Source organism: Nelumbo lutea, chromosome 1 (genome assembly GCF_056320005.1).
Source record: "Nelumbo lutea isolate HS-2025 chromosome 1, American lotus-T2T, whole genome shotgun sequence".
NCBI lineage: Eukaryota > Viridiplantae > Streptophyta > Magnoliopsida > Proteales > Nelumbonaceae > Nelumbo > Nelumbo lutea.
In genome coordinates, this window is record NC_142684.1 from 148870883 (window position 1) to 148896941 (window position 26059).

The 26059-nt window shown below is 37.7% G+C and overlaps 2 protein-coding genes across 5 annotated transcripts; one reads left to right on the forward strand and one right to left on the reverse strand.

Moving 5' to 3' along the window:
* Nucleotides 1-429: 429 nt before the first annotated feature.
* Nucleotides 430-25991, forward strand: LOC148878286 (uncharacterized). 4 transcript variants are annotated; one of them, XM_088952200.1, is made up of 14 exons: nt 430-908; nt 1017-1093; nt 1471-1680; nt 2888-2988; nt 5008-5201; nt 5314-5504; nt 21325-21672; nt 21766-21830; nt 22628-22676; nt 22814-22970; nt 23126-23210; nt 23472-23541; nt 24304-24444; nt 25457-25991. In XM_088952200.1, the coding sequence occupies exons 1-14, from the start codon at nt 794-796 to the stop codon at nt 25763-25765; spliced, it is 2112 nt and encodes a 703-aa protein (XP_088808326.1). In that variant the 5' UTR covers nt 430-793; the 3' UTR covers nt 25766-25991. The 4 variants fall into 4 exon arrangements, with proteins under 4 accessions (XP_088808326.1, XP_088808320.1, XP_088808331.1 ...); XM_088952194.1 differs by having other exon boundaries at nt 621-908; nt 1014-1093; XM_088952205.1 differs by having other exon boundaries at nt 621-908; nt 1014-1093; nt 5056-5201.
* On the reverse strand, nt 14824-15783 carry LOC148878287 (uncharacterized). The gene is made up of 2 exons (XM_088952177.1): nt 15158-15783; nt 14824-15082 (listed from the first exon to the last, which is right to left on the reverse strand). Exons 1-2 carry the CDS (start codon nt 15779-15781, stop codon nt 15062-15064), a joined length of 645 nt encoding a protein of 214 aa, XP_088808303.1. The 5' UTR covers nt 15782-15783; the 3' UTR covers nt 14824-15061.
* Nucleotides 25992-26059: the final 68 nt, after the last annotated feature.

Genomic DNA, 26059 nt, shown 5'->3' on the forward strand with positions numbered 1-26059 from the left:
AATTCGAAACAATCTACCAAGGGAACGACACAAACATCCATTTATCCAAAATCCAATCAATCGAATATAGGGTCATCCGAATTTGATCCATTATAACATAAAAAGTGGTGAAACCCTATCCAATCCGATTTATATTTAAATATATTTGCTTTTATTTATATAAAAATTATACTATTATTATTTTTGGTAATAAAAGAAAAATGCACAAGGCATTTTCAGTTATTTTTAATTTATTTTTTGATAGTAGATAATGTTTTGATCTTTTTAACTTTGATATTTAATATCCGATATCTATCCATATTCAATTCGATTTTTTTTTAAAACAAATTCAATTCGATTTTTTTTTAAAACAAATTCAATTCGATTTAGATCCGATCGATGAGTTAACAATTTTATTTATAGTTAGATATATCCGATTCGGTCCGATCCATTTGGAGCCTGCCCAACCCCCTAGATTCGGGGTCTGGTGCATGGTTTCCGGCAGAAATAGACCGGCCGGTGGGTGGCGATGATAATACCGGGAAGTCCATTGAACAAATTAGATTTTTGTCATTTTGTGGGCATCACGCTAAAAATCGTCGATGAAAAGTTGAAAACCATAACATATTAACATCAGCTCCGGTTAGACAAAATATTTCTTAATTTAATAAGAAATTAAAAACTCCGGATCTCTCTCTCTCTCTCTCTCTTCCTGCATCCTTCCTATGTACCGCGCCTCATTTTCGTCGCTCATTTAGGTTCTCTCAATCTCAATCTCATTCCACGCAGCCACAGGCTACTGCTTATTTACCAAATGGAGTCATCCTCATCCTCCCTCGTCTCCAAAGCTAAAACGGCCTTCCATTCTGCGGCAGCAAAAGCGGAGAAAGTACTGACTGACATCAAAGCAGATATAAAGAACGATCGAGGTTTATCTCTCTTACTTTCTCCATTATTTACGGTTGAAATCTCTGTTTCTATGCGATCTATTCAATTATTTATTTTTTTCTTCTATACAACTAATTCGGTCGAAGAAGAAGCCGAAGGACAATTCCAGAAGACTTCAAAGAAACTCCCTGAACACAACCCAGTATCTGGAAAAAGCGAAGGAGAGGTAAGATTGAATCCTTTTCCTTTATTTCTTTTAAATTGCATTTAACGTCGTGTTAATTTCGTTTTTGAGTTCGATTTTACTGCCATTCATTTTCTTTTGTTCTTCTCCAATGGAAATGTAGGTCCAAGTTTTTTTATTCTAATCAATTTTTGAAGATACTTATTTTTCCGTGGATTTGGATGTGTATCATGTAAACCTTTTGTTTAGGAAATGTTAATAACAGTTGGGAACATGATTCACATTACTTATTCGCTCACGAAATGACGAAACGTTTATAAATTTTAATTAGCTTATTGCTATTGTCAATTTGCCATGAAGTAGGAATATAGGATTATTTTAAAGTCTATTCAGATTAATGTTTATGTGCAAATATACAGAAGCACAATGGATTCAAGCATTCAAAATGGAAGCCTGCACCTCAAAGGAAAAAGCAAGAATGGCATGATTGGCAAGAGCGGTTGAAGAACATAAGAAAAGGAAAAACAGGAGAAGGAGATAAGCAGAAATTTGAAACCTTGAGTTTGGCCTTTCCTGCCGTTGATGAATATTTGGATCAGATGGGCGCCAAAGATGTTTCTGAATTAAAGGTGATGGATTCTCCGCATTTATCTAGAAATTTATTTCAAGTATATGTTTGACTCTTCTTTTTGATGTGTATGCATCTACTTTTATAGTTTCACTCAATATGAGACATATGACAATTATCATTTAAAATATTATGCATCTAGAACTCTTGACACTTTTTAACGTGGTTTTTTGGAGATAGTAAACTCTACCAAGTAATACACTCATTTCTACTGACAGCTATCTAGCTCGTAACTGTCCCAGATGATCCCTTTTGGATTGTTATTGTACCTACCTTCTCCTAGATTTAGTTAACTAGCACTGTATATTCTCTGCCTCATGCTATTGTTGCACTTTGAACTACTACACAAGATTCAGCAAAGAATTCCTAATCCTGAATGGGTAGACAAAAGAATGTGGACATTGGACAGGTATGGGCTATTCTCAGTTAAATCATTTTTCAACAGTTTGAACTCTTAAAGATCAGACATGTTTCCTAGCTCAAGAATTTGGGTCCCCTCAGTCCCATCAAAGGTGGCATTCCTGCCATGTTCTACTGTATTGGGTAAATGTGTTATGGCCCATAACATTTCTAGAAGGGGTGTGTTGTTTGAAAGCAGTATTTTGTGTGCTATGCACGTAGAGTACAGAAACATCTAACCACCTTGTTATGCACTGCAAATTCTCATATAAGCTGTGGACATCTGCCCTATCATGCTTTGGAATGCATGGCTGTTTACCAGAACCAGTGGAATCTCTATTCCATAGATGGTACTTGAGTGGTTTGAGCAAAAGGTGTGAACTAGAATGTGGTATGAGTCCAGTTGCAATCTTGTGGACTTTATGACCTGGTGGAAGGAATGCATGTATATTTTGAAAACAAAGCTAGTCGGTGGGAGGTAGTGCTGAGGAGACTGGATGGTACCATATTGCTCTTCTTTTAAATACTGATACTCTTTTTTGTAAACAGCAATGATGTTTAAGATATACATTTGTATGTTCCCAGTTTACAGTTCTTTGTGTACATGACTGATGTATTTAGATAGATTTATTCAATACGTCACTTAAAAAAAAGAAAAAGAAAACATTACTTTTTCAAAAAACAAAAAATTGTGCTCATTGCTCAAGTACATAAGATGATTTTGCCAACATTTATGGAGATTACAGAATTCCTTTTTCTACAAATTTCCTTCATCTTTGAGTATCAACATAGTATTAGTACTCTTACAGGTTTTAGAAGGTAGTGGCATTGTGGAGGAAAATTCAAATGCTTCTGGCAGACCTAACATTCCTCCATCATCTATCCTCAAGCAATTGGCAACAGTTGTTGAGTAAGTTCATCTTCTTAACCTGACAAGCATTGTCTTGGATACTTAAAACCTATCATAGAAAAAAATGATAGTCTTATATCTTGAAATGCTTTTAAATTCTTTTAATTTCTGGTTTTTCTCCTGAGCTTAAATTGTTGGCTATGACAGGCTGGTATCTGATGTTGAAATTTCCAATGCCTTTTCACGCACATGAAACCCATTGTTTTGAATTGTTGCAAAGTCTTAAATTGGTCTCTGAATTCACTGGACTGATATAACAAGATTTGTGTAACTGAACACGCAAAAAAAGGAAACAATAGTAATGTGGATGATGCACAACATTCTTTTCATTGGCTTTTTTAGGTTTACTTCATATCATAACTTGTTAACTGTGTTCAGCATCAGGGGCAGAAATTACATTGGTTTAGCAATGTAAATGTGTATTGGCCTGTGAATTGTAGCTCTCATCTATAGGAGCAGAATTGATGGTGGTGTAGCAGCATAAATTGCACTGTTCACCTTTTTTTATCATCTTACTTAATGTATTACATGCTCCTGGTTCTGGTCTTGTTTAAATTACGCTACAACTTTATCATCTAAATTATGCAAATTATCCTCCTCTTTCCACTTGTGGAAATTTAGACATCAAAGAACTGCCATTAATTTATTTGTAGAACTTCCAAATTATTTCTGTTTCACAGCAGGTTACTTCACATGGTACTTCAGTTCTTCTCAGTTAATAGTTTATATCCTTCAGATCCATTTTTTAAAAGCCTCATGCACAATAACTTTCTGCTTCATCTTAGTAGTCAGTAATCATTATGGAGTCTTCTGTCTTTAGTGGTAAGCTTCAACTGAATTAACTCTTCCAGTGTTAATTTAGAAGGGACTAATTACAGGTTTAAGCACATCACTAATATCATCATCTAGAATCTGTAATCATTTGCAATAGAAAGTATGAGTATATATAAACCACTCTTGACATTTTTAAGTAAAGTGCATAGAAAAATAGCATATCTGTTGGCTCTCTTAATTTCTCAAGCTTTAGAATTTGGGAGTTAGTTTTGAATTGCATATATTGGGGGTACTTAACCTTGTAAGTAGATAATGTAGCCAAGTGGTTAGATTTGTCTTTCTATATTGGATAGCTAGCTACACCCCAACTCATGTAATAGATTTTAGATTTTGTTTCTAAATTTAGTAAGCTTATTCTGATACCAGTGGTAAGTCTAGTATCTATAACAAGGACTTATGCCTATGGTACCTGTGAGTAAGGTGGTTAGGCTACGTACGGGGGTTTTCTTGAAGGACAAGGGAAAGTCGAGAGCAGGAAGTAGGCTAAAGGCTAGGGCGAATGAAGTGGTAGAATGATCCCCTCATTATGATTCAGGCCCCCATTTATAGGGAGAGATCACGAGGTCCCGAAAGGAAGGAGCCAAAAGTATTTGATTCCCATTAGGAAAGGGAATCTTAGATTCGGTGTCAATTGTCAGGGAACACTACTAGGGTTTCGCCATGTGTCTTACGAGATATCTTAAGGACGAACTTTCCTTTCATCTAAGGATTCTCATAATACACGTGTGCTACTTTCTTTCGTGACCCTTTTAAACCGACGTGGTGCGCGTACGTCACTATTTAGCTCGCGTGTCCTCGTTAGGCCCACGGGGAACCTGTTTCGGGCGTGAGTTCATCGCAAATGTACAATGAGTTATGAACTTATCACAGGTGTGCGATGAGTTATGGACTCATCGCAAGCATTCTCATAGTATTAGTTTGACACCTCCTATGTTCTGATGGTCTTAAGTGACCACCATGTACCTACAGTACCATTACAAAACATAATTCTAATCTCCTTTATTAAGGGGAGGAAGAAAACAAATGAATATTCCCTTTAAGTCATAAGAATATATTTTTTTTTTCTTTTTTTTTTTTTTCTTTTTCCCCCTTTCCTCCTGCAGCTTCATGGGTTCTTGTCAAGTTGAACTTTTTTACAAGTCTGTGGGTTACAAATTTTCTTTTGCTTTTCTTCTTTCTTTACAGGGTTGGGAAAAAGTATAAGTCAATGAATGATCTTCTTGTATCATCCAGAGATTCTTCACCTGTAAGAGAGAGGACAGGCTTAAGTTTCTCTGCAGTGAAGTCATTAGTGCTTCGTGAAAAGGAGGAGAAATCAAACTCTGAATTTGGAAAGGATGATGATATCCCCTCGTTAGTCCATTCATTATTTGATGCAGGTATGCTTTTTAATGATTTGATGAAAACTATCCTTTTCTAGGTTGAATTTCTCATCTTTAGCTTCTGCATTATCCCTTGATGATTTTTTGCTTCCATTGTAATATTTGCAAGATATTCGCAGAGGAACATTCCCGCAGAAGGAAGAATGCAGCTCTGGTTCAGCAACATTTACAATGGCATCTTTGCCAAGAGATGTTCATGCTGCTCCTCCTGAAAGTTTTGTTGTTAGGCTTTCTGAAGTCATGGGGAGCTTCAAGACCCTGCGGAAGATGGCATTTTTTTGGTGCAAGGTGGTGGATGAAGTAAGTTCATGTTTTTGAATTTATCTGAACTACAAGAAAGACAATATTCTCATTGCATTTTCTAAATCGTATGACAATTATTCTTTACCTCTTATTGAACGCTTCTATTCTTACCCTGAAAATTGACATGGGTACTTGTTCTATATGTCTTTGCATATCAACAAACTTGATGCCATGGCTTTTTCCCTTCTCTTCTTTTCTTTTATTATTATTATTTTTTTTACGAGTACCATTGCTTTTTCAATGAACATGTTTGCATATGCTGCTGTAAGAGCGCACAAATTGATATAGTTTTTCTTCTCATGGGAGACGATTTTTGCATGACTTTTTCAAATTTCTTTTTATGCCTGTCATTTAAGCATTTTATTATTGCCCATTTTTGCACAAATTGAACCAAAACACATAGAGAACAAATATCTTTCCTGGAAATAAGGAATGTCTTTGCTAGATATAATCATACAGGATGATGAAAACTTCTTTCCTTGAATAAAAAAATCTCAACCTGTCAGACAGTCAGAGAAATCTTTTAAGGTATGGTAGAGACATGGGCATCTCTTTTGATCTTTACTTCTGGTACTAAATAGTTCATGATGTTGATATGCATTTGGGTCTCTTTTAGGCTTCTACTCACAATGCAATCAAGAGAAGTCTCATGCTGATTAGGTTATGTATGTATGTGTTAGAGAATATGAACCTATTCAAGGACCTCACCTAACAGCTTAAGCTTTTAGGTTGAATGGTTCTTTGAGATGGTATCAGAGCCATTTTGACCAAGTGGTCTAGTGTTTGATCCTCGTTACCCCCATTATAATTAAATAAATTTCAGCACAAGGTATGGGTGGGCCTGTGCTTGTTCACGCTTCAAGCCCAATGGGCTTTTGTGTGGGGGGGCATGTTAGAGAATGCCAACCTATTCAAGGACCTCAGCTAACAGCTTAAGCTTTTAGGTTGAATGGTTCCTTGAGAGTATGTATGTATGTATGTATGCATGTTGATTAGAAATGGTAAGTTTCATTATCTAAAGGATTTCAAAGTACAGCTGTCAAAACCACCCTAGGCTGATTGGGTTGAATATCTAACATGGAGTCCATTGAGTCTATGTTCACAACAAAGTTCAATGTTTCCTTGAGGCCTCTCAAACTTGGGCTATAAACTAGGATCAATTTCCGGCCATTATCATTAAAAGCTGAAGGCTTCTTTTTCTGGTTAAAATAATTTTCTCACAGTTTGAAAATTTCAGATCAATATACATGTTGAGATATAACAATTGTTTTTTATAAGCAATTATTTCAGTCTTGGTAGGAGTTCATAGTCACTTGTAATGTTCTTTTCCCTGACTAGTAACAAGATCAGAAAAGCTTTATTAATAAAAGCTGATAAAAAATAAAATCAATCAAACCAAACTTTTCAGCAAAAGGATAACTACAGTATTGAAAAATGTAATATTAAAAATAGAGCAGCAGAAACCTTTTTCAGGCTTAGATGCACCTCTATAGAAAGGGGCTCACCCTACACTTCTTGCTAGATATCTGTTAGAGAGTTTGCTGATCTCTGTAGCCTTTTTTTTATTCATAACAATCAAAACTTGTATTAATTATTCAGAATACAAGCATATTGCAATGATAAGAAGGGCAGATAGCCTCAGACAACCACCTTTGGAACCCTTTAATTAAAAATTCCTGTCAGACATAGCCCCAAAACATTTGTTCTCTTGTTGCTCCTTGTTTTGCTAGACCCTCTGCTATACAGTTAGCAGGCCTGTACACGCAAGATGCCTTGGCTTCAAGCTCCTGCATTAGAGATTTAGTTTCATGTAATAGATGTCTATACTTCCACTGTCCCTCATTCTGTTTGCATACAGCCTACTACAACCCTCAAATCCCCTTCTATAATTAAGTTCTTGTAGTTCAGTTGTTTTGCTTTTTTGGAGTCCATACAGCACTGCTTGCTATTCAGCCCTTGTCAAGTCCCCATGTAATTGGGCCTGAGAACATGTCTAGAAAGTCTAGGGTTGTCTATGCTGCACCCATCAAAATTTAAATTGAGGTGTGAGGGAAATGGTGCTTTTTACTTGGCTCCTACTTTTGGACTGCTTGATGAGGATTCTGACACTAATTTCCAATTTCTTGTAATATCATACATTGTGAATAGAGCAAAAATGTCCAAGCTCCAAGGTCATCACCCAATGTGCTACCTTCACTGTTGTATTATCTACCACTTCTACCCTTCTTATCGTATCTTTGAAAAGTCTAGCATTCCTTTCTTCCCAAACACATCATAAAACTGCAGCTCTGACACATCTCCATAGAAAATTTCCTCTTCTTTTTGTAGGGAAAAAGAAGGAAGTCTCTAACAGGTTTTACAAGTCATTTGGTTATCTCCACCTGCACCCGAATAAAGAAAATATGTGCTTCCAAATCATAGTCACAATATTACAAGAGATTAGCAGGTAGGAAGAATCTTCACCATTTGCTTTGCACAAGAGGCAGATATGAGGAGAGAGAGTCCAGTTAGGTCTTCTCCATTGGATAGTCTCACAGGTGTTGACTTTGTTGCAGTAGTTCTCCCAACAGAAAGCTCTAATTTTCATTCTTCAGTGACACTGGACCCTTCCAAATGGCTTTAATGGTTTAGGAAGGGGAGAATTAGGGTTCAAAAAGAGAGACTCTCAAAAAAAGAAGAGCAAGAAAGGAACCAGAGGATGTGAGAGTCCAAATTCTTGAATCCTGTTTGCAAGAGTCTAGGAAAACCCCTTTGAGATTTTTTTTTTTTTTGTTTTTTGTTTTGATCAGCAAAATGAGAATTTCATTCACTTAATAGGATTAAAACAGAATTACAGCAGAAAGAAACAGACAATGCATCAGAAAAAGTTATAATAAAGCCCAAAAATGCTGTTGCCTTTGAACTCCCTGTTTAGCTAGAGAGTCAGCCATTCCATTTGCAGTTCTCCTGATCCACATGAACGAGGCATTAAGTTCCCTTGCTATGATTAGTATCTCCCTTATCTGTAGATCCAAGGGACACTGCTGCTAGAATTGGTCCAAGATATCACTGTTTTTGAGTTTCCTTCTATTTCCAAATTCTTAAAATCTGCTTGCTTGGCAATCTTCAACCCTTGTAGCAGAGCTAATAGTTCAGATTTTAAGGAATCACCTTCCCCTAAGGGTCCTAAGTACATAGCCAACACTTTGCTTGAGGAATCTATGATTATTCCACCAATACCTGCCATACACGGGTTTCCTATAGAGCTCCCATCGAAGTTTAACTTAATCTTGTTGGGACTTGGCGACTTCCACTCCATAACCTTTCTTTCTTTCTTCTTAGCAGTGTGTGCCACTTCATTCCAAGCTCTTACTATATCAGTAGTTGAGAGATTTTGAAAGAGCTGGAGTGATTTTACCCAATGTGCAACTTTTATCTTCATGGCCTCCAGAATATCTTCTTTTGACCTATGCTTCTTGTTGAAAATTCTTGCATTCATTTCCTCCCATATTGTCCACTCCATCGCTGCCCTTACTGATTTCCACATAACCCTTCCTCTTTTTGTTGGCTGCCTTAGAAAATTTGGATCGAAGAGGCTTACTACATCCTGTGGAGCAATCCACCTGCAACCAAAAAGAGAATCAAAAGATTCCCAAACAAAAAGTACAAAAGGGCAAAGAATCAATAAATGGGGTAGGGATTCACCATCTGTAGAGCAAAGGATGCACATATCAGGGGAGAGGCATTTATTTGGCTTCCTTTTTTGAAGCATGTCACAAGTGTTCACCTTCCCAAGAAACACCTTCCAACACAACTTGAATTTTTGGTGGGATGGGCTTGCTCCAAATCTTTTTCACAGGGAAATTCTTTATTTATTTTTTTGATTAGTAAAAATCTTTCATTAATAACAGAAAGATTAAGATACTTTTTTTTTTTTTTTGATCAGAAACGATAACTTTCATTAGAGAAAAATTAACCTGAAATACAGAATTCAACCCTTATTAGAAAAGGTTGATCCAATAAACATCAAACATTACAGCACTGCCCAAAAAAGACTCTCCCTTGCAGTCCCTTGTTTTGCTAGGGCGTCAGCAAAACCATTTGCTGATCTCCTTACCCACTTGAACCAAACACCCACCTCCCTTGTTATGCTAAGAATTTTCCTATCAACTGTCTATATTGCCAAATTCCCAGCTGCCCTGATTGCATCCACCCAATTACCAACTTAGAGTCTCCCACTATCTCAATCTGCTGTAGCCCCAACTGTTTGGCCAGTTTTACACCTTGATGTAGTGCCAAGATTTCCGCTCTTACGGAATCTCCAACTCCTATTGGACCTGAAAACAAAGCCATTATCTTGCCTTCATTATCTCTGAAAACACCTCCTATACCAGATGGGCCTGTATTACCTATAAAGCTTCCATCAAAGTTCAGTTTCACCCTTTGTTGTGCCTGTGGGGACCAAACTTCCTGTATCATAGCTTTGGAAGTAGTAGTAGATGCCACAATACCCCAACTTCTATAAATGTCTTCAATTGAGAAATCCTTGAAAAGATCACAAGATTTCAACCAATGGATAACCTTAGTAGTTATTCCTTCCACAACCTCTTCCTTGGATCTACATCTGCCTTTAAAGATCCTATTGTTTCTTTCCTCCCACACTGACCACAATATAGCAGCTCTAGTGGCTCTCCACATAATTCTTCCACGAACCGTTGGTTGCCTGTAAAAAGTTGGATCAAAGAGGTTCACCATGCTTGAGGAGGGAGTCCACCTGTAGCCAAAGAGAGAAGAGAACCAAGACTAAATAAAGAACACAAAGGGACATGAGATTAGTAAATGTGAAATTGTCTCACTAGAACCCAAACAGAGGCAACAAACATGGGGGGAGAGGCACATATTTGGCCTCTTTTTCCGCAATAAATCCAAGGTGTTGAGTTTTTGGAGTACCACTTCCCAACAAAAGGCTTGAGTTTTAGGGGGTACAGGGCTACCCCACACCTCTTTTGAAGGAAAGTTCCCTAAAAGTTTAGAGGTCTGAAGCAAAATGTTATAGAAAGAAGAGCAATTAAAAAAAACAGAAGGGGAAGTTTTCCAAATTCTGCTATCTCTACAGGACTGATCAAGAAAGACTTCCCCTAACTGAGTGATCAAATCATCAACCATCCCCATTTCAGAATCCCTTAGACCTCTTCTCAAGCCCAAATCCCAGGAGTTATCAACAAACACTGAAGAGATCACTTTTCGTTTGTTTTCAAACAAGGAGTAAATAGAAGGAAATCTATCTCTAAGGGAGTTTTCACCAACCCAAACATCTTCCCAAAACAAGACTTTATTTCTAGCGCAGACATCATATTTGAAATAAGGAAGCATAAGAGGCAAAACACCTTGAATAGCTTTCCAAGGAGAACACTAAGAAGCTCTAGGGTCGAGTCCTGCATCCCAGCTGTTATCCACCAATCCATGAATACTAACAATCACTGTAGACCAAAGTTTGTCTTGTTCCATCCGTAGTCTCTAAATCCATCTCCCCAGCAAAGCCATGTTTCTTAATCTTATATTTCCTAACCCAAGGTCTCCATCATCCCTACTCCTAGAAACCACCTCCCACTTCACTAAGTGATCCTTCTTAGTATCGTATCCCCTAGTTCCCACAAGAAATCCCTCATTATCTTCTCTAACTGGTCAACTACTTTCATTGGTACTAAATTGGCAGGTTGGCTAAGGTTGACTTGATTAAGGTTATCCTACCCCCTAATGTAACTCCTCTTCCAATTTGCTAACCTCTTGGAGAATCTTTCAATTACAGGGTACCAAAAACTCTCAACTAGTTCCCTCCCAGTGGTAGCCCCAAATATTGTAAAGGCCAGCCCCCCCACTTCACACCCCAAAATCCTAGCTAGGGAATCCACCTCCTCTCTGCCTAGATTGAGCCCTGCCACTCAACTTTTTCTCCAATTCACTTTAAGATTGGACTTCCTTTCAAATTGAAGCACTAGACTCTTTAAGTTCCGTAATTCCCCTTCCTCCCCGTCACAAAACAAGATGATGTCATCTGCAAATTGTAAGTGTGTGACCACCACCTCCTCCCTACCAATCCTCCAACCTCTTATCAAATTGTTAGTATCGGCCCTCGAAATCATGGCACTCAACACATCAGCTACTAGGGTAAAGAGGAATGGGGACAATGGATCTCTTTGCCTAATACCCCTCTTTGCAGGAAAGAAACCCCTAGCTACACCATTCACCAATATTGAGAAATGACATGAAGAAATGCATCCCTTTACCCAACTGCACCATCTCTCCCCAAACCCTCTCTGCTTGAGAACCTCTAGTAAAAAATCTCAGTTCACCATGTCATATGCCTTTTCAAGATCCAATTGGCAAACCAACCCCTTTTCCTTTCTCCTTCTCTTCACCTCAACACATTCATTGGCAATAAGTATTTGATCTACAATTTGTCTTCCTTCTACAAAAGCCCCTTGATACAGTGAGATTAGAGACGGGAGGATCTTTTTTAATCTTAGCGCTAGGACCTTAGAGATGATCTTAATATGCTTCCCACCAGGCTTATAGGTCTGAAATCCTTTGGTTGGAGAGCGTCATTCTTCTTAGGAACCAAGGCAATAAAAGTTGCATTTGCTCTTGAGTTAAATTTGCCTCTCTCATAGAACTCTTCAAAAACCTCCAACAAATCCTCTCTAATTATCTCCCAACAATCTCGATAGAAGGCCATCGAAAAACCATCAGGCCCAGGAGCTTTAGCTTGATCCATGGAGAAGATTGCATTTCTCACTTCTTGGGCCTCAAATCTTCTTTCCAAAGATTCCAATGAGACACTATCTTCCACCTTCTACTCCAAGTCCTCTAAGCTCTCACTAGGTCTCCCTGGTTTGTCATACACTAATTTGAAGTGATTAACCAAAGCTTGAGCTATATCATCTTCTCTTGTCAGTAATTGCCCATCCCACTCCAATTTTGAAAAAAAAATTCTTCCTTCTCCTCCCATTTGCCAACGAATGAAAAAACCTTGTATTGATGTCCCCTTCCTTTAGCCATTTGCACCTGGATTTTTGCCTCCAACTTATCTCCACCTTCCTAAGAAGATCTTCCAGTTCCTATTTCAAATTCCATCTTTCCACCCTACCCTCTTCCCCCAGCCTTCTTTTAGCTTCTAGTCCATCTAGCTCCTTCACTCTCTGATTGATTTTTACTTTCCTTTGTTCTAATCTACCAAAAACCTCTTTATTCCAAATCTTGAGTCTACTTTTCAGGAGTTGTAGTTTCTTGTAAAACCTATACCCTTTCCATCGGAATTCCACTTGGTCCACTTCCCACCATTCTTTTACCTTAGCTAGAAACTCTGGATGAAGTAACCACATCATGGTTTCAAATGTCGCCAAATGTCGCTAATGTCGCCTGACATAATGTAATATAAAAATTACATTATTTTGATCGACATTTCCTATATTTCGGAAACGTCGACCAAATTGGTCCAAATAACAAAAAAAATGCAGTTTTTCCTATTATGTCGACAGGATGTCGACTAATGTCGACAAGATGTCAACTAATTTCGACAAGATGTCAACTAGTGTACATTAATAAAATTTCCATTAATAATTTCTATTTAATATTTCAAACAAATTATTTATAAAAAAGAATTAACAAATTATAAAAACAAAAGAATAAATTAATTACTTTATAACATAAAACATAAAATATTAACTAGTTAGTATTTTTTAAAATATTTATTAGAATCAGAAAATGTTTATTAAATTTTATAATAAATCATATTCTACATTTAATATAAAAATCAGAATAAATTTAATAAATTTTATACTAAATCATAATTTATTATAAATTTAGTACTAAAAATCATAATAAATTCATTAAGTTTTATAAGAAATCAGAATTTATCATAATCTTAATACTACAAAAAGGAGAATCAGTTTATTAAATTTATAATAAAACATAATGTATTATAACTTTAATATTTAAAAAATCAGAATAAATGTATTTCTGTTTACTAGTGTGAAATACATATATTAGAATTTATAATAAATCAGAATTAAAAATAAGAAAAGAAAATATCAGATAACCTTGTAAAAACAAAAAAATGCATTGATCTTAGTTTCTTAGCTTTATATAATGGTTGGGAATAAGATAATAGTTTAGAAATATGTATTCATGCTTCTTTTATCATTTTACAAAATATATTTGCATATTTCCACATATTTCATAATATTTCCACAATGTCTCTAATTTTTACAATATTTCCCCTCGACATTTTCGACATATGTCCTATATTTTGGTATGCGACATTTCTGACATATGTCCTATATTTTGGTAAGCGACATTTCCACCAACATCGACATTTTATACCTTGAACCACATGTTTTCAAACCTAAAAGGGCACGGGCCTCCATCTAGTCTTTCTTGAGACAACATGATTGGGCAATGATCTGAAATAGGTCTCGGCAATGCTGTAACACCTAAAATCTCCCATTCAGCTTCCCAATCCACTATAAAGAGGAACCTATCCAATCGACAACAGGTAGGGTTTTCTTGGAAGTTTGACCAGGTAAAATTTGCTTGCTGAAGAGGGAGGTCCCGCAATGCAAAATTCTCCACAAAGAGATTAAACTTCCTCATGCTAGATGTAATCCTACGACTGGGGTTATTGGACTCGTTTAAGAATCTTATTACATTGAAATCCCCACCCAAACACCAAGGGCCATCCCACAAACCCCTAACAGCTGCTAGTTCTTCCTAGAAACCTTCCCTTTCAGTGTAAGAGGTGGGACCATAGACATTAGTTAGCACCCAAGCCCACCCATCTTCCTTTCTCTTCAATATTATTGACGCCGAGAAGTTCCCAATTAATCTTCTTCACACTCCCAGCCTTCATTTCTCCATAAAGTAATAATTCCCCCTGAAACTCCCCACGATTGTGCAAAGGCCCAACTCAAATTTCTTGTTGACCAAATGCTCCTCACCCATTTCTCGTCCACCTCAGACAATTTTGATTCTTGTATTAAGACCACATCTGGCTTTTCTCTTCTCAAGAAGTCTTTGATCACTCGCCTTTTCGTTGAACTCTCCAAACGTCTTACATTCCAGCTTATTAACTTCATGGACAAACAATTCAGATAGCCCCAACCAAACCACCCTCTTTACTCCTTTTTTCTATCCTTCCTACCCCCACTCGCTTTATCATAAACCACCCCACTCTTCAACCTCTCCACCTCACTTAGCTTTTTCTTTAGAAAGCTCTCCTACCTTCTTACTAGACTCTTCCACCTCAATTCCTTCTAGTTTCTTACCTGATCCCTTCTTCTTTTTCCGTTGTCCTTCTAATTTTCCACTGTATCCACTTTTCTCCACTGTATTGGGAAATTGAATAATCTCCTCCTCAACCCTACCTTCTTTCACATTCAGCTCCTCTTCCATTCTGATTCTAAATAATTCCAGGATCAACTCCCAAATTTTGTCCCCTAGTTCTCTCTCTTCTGCTTCTGAATTTATCTCCCCCACTACCTCTGTCACTTGTCCCGAATCAAATGAATTGGCAGACTTTAAAGCTGGGCTGGAATCACCTGTAGGACAGACACACTCAGGACTTGAGGCAACAGAGTTAGTAACCAAAAACTGAACCTGAAAACAATCCAAACCTTGGGAGGAAGAAGACGCAATATGAGTTGCTGGAATAGCCTGAACCCTTTTGTTTGTCTTTCGCTGGGAATAGGACCCGCGAAATCAAGATCTGGATTGATTGCAGTGGGAAGCGGGCAGTTTATAGCTCTGCTTGGAGGAACCGAATTGCCAACGCACACCGTACAAGCACCCATTCCCTGGTCTTTACAAAGGGTTGAATCCCCTTTTCTCCCTGTTTCGGTTTTCTCCTCACCCGAGCTTGTTTTCTTTCTTTCAAACTCCTTTCTAGGCCCAACCAATTCTCCTTGAAGTGTACAAGCCTCTTCTTCGAACAGTAACTTTAATCCTGGATCATCTTCCTCCCCAAACCTTGAACGACATTTACTCTGTATACTATCATAGCTGGATTCTTCAACATACAACTCCTCTTTCAGAGACTCATCATCTACACTTACCCAGTCTGAAGCAGAATCCTCTTCTAACCTTGTGCGATTATATCTCGGATTAGGTTTATCTGGGCTAGTGGAGTAAGAGACCAGTCTTGGCTGCCACGCTAAAGTCGGACCAGACAAACGTTTTTCTTTCGAGCCAGTTGCAGACCAATCTGAAGAGGACGAAGATATACCACAGCGAATGTCCATAGTCTTTTGAACCTTGTTCCACTTCACATGCCTATTTAAGTGGTCACCTGATTTATCTATGGGCTTACTTGCTGTTGGAGTCTTTTTTTCCTGGCCCATGCACTTGAAGTTTAAGACTGGGCCCACCAGTACCCTCAACCGTTGGCCCATCCTTATAATTTTGAACCTGACCCAGTCTTTTTAAAAGTTTAGTATTGATTCCCTGACTGCAGGCCTGGGCCATATCAAATGACAATCCACCTGTTGCTGTTCCAATCTACCTCCACCTGTCCCCACCTTTGGATACTTGTTCAAATTCAAAAAGTCTTCTGACAGACTTTCTCCACCTTTCGACGTTACTACCTGAGCAAAAGTCTTAGTCCGATCCTCTGATTTGCCAATTAAAGTAGAAGACTGGGGTACTGCTTTCATATCCCTTGCTTTTACAATTTCCTTCCCAGTGTTAACTCGAACCTTGGAGTCCACGTCATCTTTGTCTTCCCCACTCCTCCCCAATCTCCACCATCTAGCTTCTTTTGAAGTTGCAATCCAAACCCTGAGTTCTACTTTGCCTGAAGTTAAATCCAAAGACCTTGGGGTAAGCTCTGGCTTTGCTCCAGCTACATTAATCTGCATGGCACTCAGGTTGGAAGCATCAAAGGAAACCATGTCGCCTCCACATAGCTTCGCAACTTTCCTGAATACCTCCATCTTCCATAGATGGAAAGGCAACCCAATAATTTTCAGATTGATAAGTTCTGTGGGTTCTACCAACTGTACATTGCATAAAGGCTTCCATTTCTCCAACACCACCACACCTTGCACTGTTACAGCCGAAACAGTAGCAAAATCCAGAGGAATCCCCCGAAAATACACTACAGCCTTGTGGTCGTCATAGGGAGAAATCTGCAACACCTCTGTAGTCTTCAATATCTGTTGGACTTCTTCACCTAGTCTCTCCCAATCTTTTACTTTCTTGTTTACCAAGAGGACAAGTTTAATCTGCCAATCCTCTTTAGGTTTGTTCACCCACAATTTCACCAAACCTAGTCCAGCATCAATCTGCAATTTACTTTCCGTCCTATCTCCTCCTCTCCTGGGATCTCCCTGAAAACTTTCCCTGACTGCCCTTCAGATTGTTCCTTAATTTTTTGACCATCTTTTAGGGCACTTTCTCTGTCATTAGTTACCATCATAAACTCCTGAATTGCTTTTGCTAACTGGTCCCATCCCGAGGCCTCCCTTCCTTCAGGGAAACAGGTAAACTGCTTCAGCCCCTCACTAAAGTGTTCCTGCACTCCCAAAAACCTCCCGTACTTGTTTTCTTTTCTTTCAGCCACGTAATTCCTGTTCTGTTCCAATAGACAACACCTCCACTCCCTTGATTTTTCTGTTATTTTAGCTCCACCGAGAACTCCTTGGAACCATGGTATCGCCCTTCCTTCGAGAAGCAAAGAAGCTTTCCTCGATTCTACAATCTTTAGAGAGTCCATTTCTAGTCCAGATTTCTTCCAAGATGAAAGTCTTCGCTTCCACCTTCAACATTTTCTTCCATCTTTTTGCTCGCAGGAACTGACCTTCCCTCCCTCTTTCCAAGCTTCCCCCGCTGACCTTCATGTTTTTCATAACTCAATGCAGTTTGCTGATCCTAAGACTGCATTTTTTCATGGAAATCAGTAGTTCTTGTAAAAGCATAGACGTGTAAAGCACCAGACACCAGAGACAGATGGGCCCAATGACCAGCTTCTCGAAGAAAGACATGTAAAGCACCAGATACTTTCACAGGGAAATTCTCACCCCCAACAGGAGTTTGTACAAGGTATTGAAGAACGAAGCACAAGTAAAAGTGCCATAAGAAGAAACAAACCGTACTCTAGTGTCCTCCAAAGATTGATCCAAGAAGGCTGACTTAAGAATATCAATCAAACAAATAAGGGACTCACACTCATTATCCCTCAAACCCCTTTTGAAGCCAAAATCCCAACTCAAACTAGAGTGAGAAAAGGTGACAAAATTTGAAACGAGTTGTAATTTGTAACTAGAGATTGAACAAAGATTGGTGAAAAGGGAGCAAAAAGGAGTATCACCCAACCAAAGATCTTCCTAAAAAAGCACCCTAGAACCACAACCCACATAAAATCTGATGAGATTAAGAAAGATAGGATATACCTCTTGTATTGCTTTTCATGGAGAACTCGGGGAAGATGTGGGGTTACCTTTGCATTCCAGCCATTGTTCATCAGCTCGTGAATTCTTGTGAACTAGATTCCCCAAACCTAAACCTCCCTTTTCCTTTGTTTTGCTAACTTGTTACCACTTTACTAGATGATCCTTCTTTTCTACCCCAGGTTCCTAGAGAAAATCCCTCATAAGTTTTTCTATAAGTCCTACCACTCTAACTGGAATTCTAAAGGTTGAAAGGAAATAGACTGGCAGTTGGCAACCTCTCCACCACTAGCTTGCAAAAGTTTTCTGATCTTGGATTCCCTTCCAAAGGTAACCCTAAGTACTCCAATGGTTATTGTTTAACCTCACACACTAGAATCTCAGCTAGCTCTCTCAAACTTTCATCTTCCAAGTTAATCCCTGCTAAACAACTTTTTCTCCAATTTACCTTCAACTTGGAAATCAATTCAAAGGAAGTAATGAGCTCACGCAAATTTCTTATACTCTTCTGATTACCTCCTTCACAGAATAAAATGATGTTGTCTGCAAACTACAAATGAGTGATTGCCACCTCAAGTCTTTCTACCTTCCATCCTCTAAATAGGTTTCTCTGATCAGCCTCCATGATCATCCTACTTAGGACATCGGCAATTAAAGTGAATAGGAAGGGGAAAAGGGGATTCCCATGTCTTAACCCTCTTTTTGCTGGTAAGTAGTCTTTTTCCACACCTTTAATCATGATTGAGTAATGCACTAAGCTAAGACATCCCTTCATCCACATTCTCCACCGCTCTCCTAGCCCTATTCTCCCCATAATTTCTAGGATAAAAGACCAGTCCACAAAGTCATAAGCTTTCTCTAAGTTCAATTTGCATACCAATCCCCTCCCTCTCCTCCTCTTTTCTGATACACATTCATTTGCTACCAATACCCGATCAATAATCTGTCTTCCTTCAACAAAGGCACCTTGATGCTGTGAGATGACCAAAGGTAATACCTTTTTTAGTCTCTCGGCAAGAACCCTTGCTATTATCTTGTAGAGGCTTCCCACTAAGCTTATTGGTCTGAAGTCCTTTGGACTTTTTGCTTCTTTTTGGGAATTAGGACTATGAAAGTTGAGTTTATACCTTGAGAAATTTCCCCTTCAGCGTAAAACCCCTTTGAGATTTTATCTAAAAAAAGGATTCTATCTCTCTTTATTAATAAAATTTGATTGTTACTGTTAAAAAATAGTCTAGGAAAATTCCATTGAGATTTATAGCCATTTGAATATCAGATTTGTAGCCGTATGATACCCTGATCCCCGTATATGCTTAATGCACTGGTGTCAGAAATGGTATATACCTGATACGACACAAGAGACTGGATGGTTTGGCTGTTGGCAGAATGCTGTACATGGGGTGTAGAATCCCCAAATTTACAATGGTATAGTTACAAAAAGATGGATTCTGGATGGTTTGACTGGATGGTTGTGCATGATTTCTTCTATGTGAGAGGATCTGGCTTCAAAAAATTTTGCTGTTCCTCTCCATCCAAATGGACAACAGAACTGCTGCAGGTATCATATTCCAGATGACTCTGCCATTACTAGAGAGACCTTCAATTCTCCAGCTGTTAAGAAATTTCTAGACAGAGCTAGGAAAGACCCAGCATAAGTGCAGGTTGACCAGCATATGGTTCCAAATAAGCCTGCTGACTGAGCAGTGCAGAAAAAGGTGGTTCATCTTCTTGTGTAGCATTGCATAAAGGACAATTGGGGGATGTGATAGGGATACCTCTCTTGCTAAGGTTGTCTTTGGTGAGGCATTTAACATGGGCAGAAGTCCAAACCAGGAATGCAACTTTAGAAGGTACTTTCCGTGCCCAAATAACCTTGTGAGGAAAAGTGGGCTCGTCCAAGTTAAAGTGCTGAACCATGTATTTGGCCATAAAAATCCCCTTCTTGTCCCATTTCCATATTATACTGTCCTCTTCTGATAAAACAGGCTGGAATGTTGCAGGTGAAGCAAATCTTCTAAACTTTCAAATTCTCACTCAAATAAGTTTCTTCTGAAAATAGGGGATCAATGGCCATTAGCTCCTTCATTAGTAACATCTCAGCTAGAGTTGCCTCTTTGTTGCTGGCTGCATTGAAGAGGCTGGAATAAGATTCTGCCAATGGTCTGTCTCCACACCAAAAAGCCAACCAGAATTTCAGCCAGGAGTCATTACCAGCTTGTTATCCATGCCTTCTAGTTAACCAGCTGGTACTCTGACTCGAAGGCATATTTGAGATTATAATGGGCCTATATGTAATTTCTGGTACTCTAAGTTAAAGGCATATTTAAGCCATTGATTGTATTGGCTAGGGTTTGAGAAAGTCTGAGGAAGGTCACTTCTAATTGAAGGTTATTTCTTCTCCCTTTTGATAATGGATTGATCTCTCCTGTGGATGCATGCTTTCTAGTCGAACGACTTGAACCACATGAAACTTGTATATATCTATCTATCTATCTATCTATCTATCTATCTATCTATCTATATATATATACTCTTACTACTTATTTTTTGGTTTGTTGTTTCAAGTTTCTTTGTGTTTGTGATTAATGGCTTCTGCCTACGCATTCTGGGTAACCTGACTGTGCTGTCCAGCTCAGGTTAAGAGCCTATATCAATATTTTTATTCAGGATCTTAGGAAATGGAGTTCTTTCCCATTTCTCATTTGGACTGTGGGTAGACATTTTTTTAATCAATAAGTGGGTAGACATATCTGGGCATCATAATTGTAGAATCTCTAAGATACTGACTAAAGCTAGTAAGGGAGCCAAACACCAGGTGCTTTGGACTAGAAGATCATCAAATAGCATGGTTGATACTTCAGTTAGACAGGACACCACTAAGAAGCAGTTGTTTTAGGAGAGTGTTGAGAATGAATGGGAGGATGGTGTATAAAAATTAAAAGTGGATTGATAACAAGAGTTCAAAAACTTTGTAGGGGTGTTGGTCTTGCTTGTACAGTCTTATCTGTATATTTTTTTATTCTTTCCACGTTTAATAAAATTGATTTTAATTGCCAATTGAAAAAAAGAAAAAAGAAACATAAATGATGGAGATGAAATCTCCATGGATCTTCACATTCATCTCTAAACTAGCCACTTACTATTTATGAACCCCCTTCAGAAGGTACCTGCTGAGGCCTGCAAACTATCATCAATCTTGTTTGAACAGCATCCCCAGAACCATTTGAAGTACAAAAGAATTGTACTCTAGCCAAAAAAATGCTTCATTGTCCTTTTCTTTTTTTTCTAGATGATAAAGGTGCAATGGTTTTCTGGCCTACATGGGTCCGATGAACTAATTGCATTGCATAGCTGACAATTCTCTTTGACATCATTAATGAATTTTCACTCTTATGCAGCTGAGAAGACGGTGGCCTGAAGGACAGCCTGTACCTGGTGTGCCACTTGATGAAAGTCCAGACCTGAATTCATGTCTTCTGCATCAGCAATTGCAAGTTATTAATTGTTGTATATCCAGGAAGGAACGCCGTATTATTGCCACTGAGTCACTGGATTGTGTTACAAGAATGGCCAATCCAAATTCTGAAGAATCAGATGTTTCTTGTGACGTGGTTTCTTCAAGTCCTATTCTGTATGCTAGGATTAGCACTGGTGAACCTGTTCTCCGATTAGGAGCTGATCATCCATCTGAAAAGAATTTAACCATGCTAGAAACAGGAGAACCTGTATACTCTCCTGTTACTCAGGTTTATGATATTCCTAACTGGATGAGCTTTTGCTTTTCTTCCCTTGTGATTCTATGCCGAGACTATTATTGAAGCATATCTGCACACATGTAGGAGGGTCCTGTTCTAACTGAAGAACTTATTAGAGAAACAGAGGAGTTTGTGCTGCGAACTGGGAGGTTAGTCTATTTAGTAAATACATTTAATTCCATTTTTTATTCCAAAGAGATTCTATTTTCATTTTGTCTTCATATAACCTGTGTTCTTTCTTTCTTTTTTTTGGTTTCAAATTTGAAGGACAATACCACTAATCACATGTAGTTGATCAAATATTCAAGGGAATAAAAACTGCAAACACATTGTTAATTTTACCCGAAACCAAGAGGAACTGGTTGATCTCCACTGGAGAGTTGGGATTGAATATGCACCAAGCATTGCAAGGAAATAAGAAATGGAAGAAAGATGAGAAATTTTCAATCATACAAATATGGATAATTTTCTTTCTTTGACCAACTCAATGAAAGTGTAAGGCAAAAATGCGCTTCAACAGTAGTAAACAGATATCTTAATTTTGGATTCTGGATTCTTTATTTGTCAAAGAGTTGCTTAGATGCCTCCTTTGGCATGGCCTACCTGACAACATGTCCTTAGGGAGGTGCCTAGCTTGAAAACCATGGTGCCTGCCTAGGTGACAAAAATTACAAGGCAGACACTTTTATTATGTTATTAGTTATTGCCATTGAAACTCTTATTAGTATTTCTGTTGGTACATCCTACAATACACTATATATTTCTTATGTTTTTTTTATTTATAGGCTCTTAAATACAGGATATTTTAAGTCACTTTTTATTACAGGTCTTCATAATGTTTGGAATTAATGCTAGTCAATCTCTTTTAGTGTTAATTTTAATTTAATTCCATGATAAGCAGAAGGCACCTATTAACAAATCATTATGTTTTTCCTGTTATGCTCAGTGTTGGTCCTGGATGTTCTCAACTCCTCTCTGACATGCAATCCTTCAAGGTGAAATTCAGTAATGAAGCTTTTACATTTTTATACGTTTTCTAGATGATTATGTGCATTCTAGGTTTGTGATGTTATTAATATATGTACTACTTGCTTGTTCTTTTAAGTCAAATTGATCAAGCATCATGTAATAGGCTGCAAATCCTGGATGCATATTAGAAGATTTTGTAAGGTGGCATTCTCCTCCAGATTGGATGGAAACTGAACCATGTAATGAAACTAAAGACTCCTCTAGTGGTGGAGATGCATCATCTAGGAGAGGTCAATTGAGTAGTCGAATGCAAAAAGAAGGTCACATCTCCTCATTTGTCATTTAAGAGTATTTTGTTATTGTCCCTAGCCTAAAATCGTAATTAGTTCAAAACTGCACAGAAAACATAAGTTCCTAAAGCTTATCCTTTTTTATGTGCCTAATAATCATATAATTTATGCTCACCCATGCGTAGGTAATTTATGGCGCGAACTGTGGGAGAATGCTAAACCATTACCTGCTGCAAAACAAGCACCACTCTTTGATGAGGATTTGGCAGTGTAAGTAGGAAGGTTTCTTCTACAGGTTGTTCCTGCAACATCCTTATATTTATATGACTTGCAATTGCCCCATGTCAGTTCTTAGCAATAAAATGGCTGAAGTTCCTTTTCACTCTAGCTGTAATTTTTATCTCTATGATGTTTCTAAAAGTTTGTTTTTGACAAGAATAATTTATTATTTTAGTTATGTAGGGAAGGCATATTAAATTCTTCTGAGGACATCCTTCTTTTGACAATAGCTTGATTGTTTTAATTTTCTAGGGAAGGCATATTGCAAGCTTTAGAGGATATCCAGCCTTCTGAGCTTCTTAAACAGCTCTTTATTTCATTGGTGAGTTCTATTATGTGCCTTATGAACAATGTCTTCCTGTCTTCAATACCATTTCTTGTGTACTTTGCAAATAGAAACTACTTATGCTTTCCTGTCGGCAATCTGGTATTGGTTTCTCTAGTTGACTGTAACCTTTATATCTAGGAAACTGCACTTAGTTACCAAATGCATTTTTCCTGTCCTTGAAATATGTGTACACATGGTAATTTTCAGAAAAAAATTGTAAATATGTGGAAATTATTATAAACTTTACTGCTATTATTTATTCAACTTTAATAGTTCTCCCTGATAGATGACTGTTGAAATCATGTAGCAATATGTGAACTTAATAGAAAATCTGTTCATTTGCATTTTTCATTTTTTAATGGTCCTGTAAAGGCTGTGCTCTTTACAGGCATATACCCCTTTGTTCATCTTTTGGGCTTGTGTGGAGGAAACCTTATCCATTTATTTCACATTACCTTAAAGTTTTAGTTTATGAAACAGTCTGTACGTTGGGGAGTAACAGTTCTTAACAGTCATGTAAAGGCTGTGCACTTTAGAGGCATAGACCCCTTGTGCCTTGTTCTTCTTTTGAACCTCCTGCTTATTCTTCAAGAGCTTCTTAACCTATTTCTTCTTGTCTTGATTCCATCATAAAACCAATCTTCCAACTTCTAAGTAATTGACTGAAACAGAGTAGGATCTGAGCCATGTTTGATTCTTATATTCAGTACTTTTTTTGTGTAGTACTAATGCATCATATTTTTCCTAAATGTGCAGCTGGTTTCAGGATTTGTTATTTCTGAAGCTACACTTTCTACAAACAATCATTTTTCCAAGCTGTTCTATGAGTGCAAGGACTACATGGTTGCCATGTGCCAGGGTGAAATTTGGAGTGAAAATCTTGATGATTTATGCCAGGTAGTCCCTAGATTTATTGTCTATTTAATGTTCATTTCCAACAAGGCAAGGCCTATTTATTTGGACCACTAAACCAAGTCAAAGAGTGGGTTCCAGGCAGGGAATATATATATATATATGATGGATTCAGATTAGATATTCCCTGATCTGGGTTATATTCAATTATATGTTTTGTATATTTGGATTGGTTCAAATCCTACTAACTGATTCAGATATTATAGTTTATATTTATTATTCATTTATACACACACATAAATGATCTGGATTCAGTGCCTACTAGTCATCAAATAAACTAGAGGCCAAAACAACGTCATCGGCCTACAGCATTGATAACACTAATCAAGACTTTGATCATTGTCAACAAACATGTGTAAATTAACCTTCTTGGATTTTAGGTCTAGTTTGATCCCAAGCTAAGCTTTATTGTGCCCCTTGCACATAGGTTTTGACTTTGATCTAGAAATTCACCTGCTTTTATGTTATCATAAATTGGACTATATTTGTACTAATATAATATCTTACATGTCACTCATGCTGGTTGGGGTGATCCTCCATTTAATTGATACTGTCTGGTCTTTTAAAATTAAAAGTGAATCCAGTCGAATGGTCATTACCATCTATTTACTTTGTTTTGATAATAAAAAGTGGGCAGATAACAATTCAGAAATAAATATCTAATAAGACTATCAATTTAGAAAAAGTAGATGATCAGGGAACTTTTGAGAAGCTTTTGACCTAAAAGTCTTCGTTGTGAGGTGGCAACCATGGTGGATCCCTTTATATCTCCACCACCTGCAACAGATAGTGCTTCTTGCTAACTTCCCACCCTAATAGAAATGCTCACTCTTAATATATTAAGCTTACCTTACCTGTTAAAAAAATAGAAATACTCTTAACATATTAAGCTCAGCTGCTTGAGTTTGGAGTTAATTACTAATGTAGTGTGATGAAATGGAGTTACCTGTATTGTCTGTGGTAAAACAGATGCTTACAGAGGGAAAATGGTGTATAGGTGTATGAAACAGTGGAGACGATCTTAATTCATCCTGAGGATAGCCTAATAATCATGAACCAGTCTGAAGAAACCACAGGTGAGCCAAAAAGTCGGTTCATGAAACTCAGCCTCAACTTTGGTGGTAGGGATAGGAGAAAACCTGTCTCAAAAGACCAGAAAAACATGGATGACACTTCCACACGTCAGGTATTCTCTAATCTGTTCGATGGGAAGCCATCTCTATTTTCAAAGAAGCCTCCCAAACCCAGCACATCTCAAGCTGATGCATCCCCTTGTGTAGATGAAAATGATTGGACTGTTGTTTAAGTATACTTTGTTGAGTGATTTTATTGCCGATTGAGGAACATGTAAATAACTTTTTGGTGAAGTGCCACACATGTATCTAAATTGTTTTTACAATGTTTTGAAATTATGATTGTAAAGTTTTTGACTTTATACCATACGTATTTGAAAGGGTGTAACTAAAGAATCTATGTATAACTTTGTGTGATTTATCAAAAAACAAAAGCACGACTTTGTGCAATTTTAACTAGATTAGCCTTTCTTTCCACCATATTTCTCTTTCCGTCTTTTATTTGAAAGGGTGCAACTAAAAGAAAT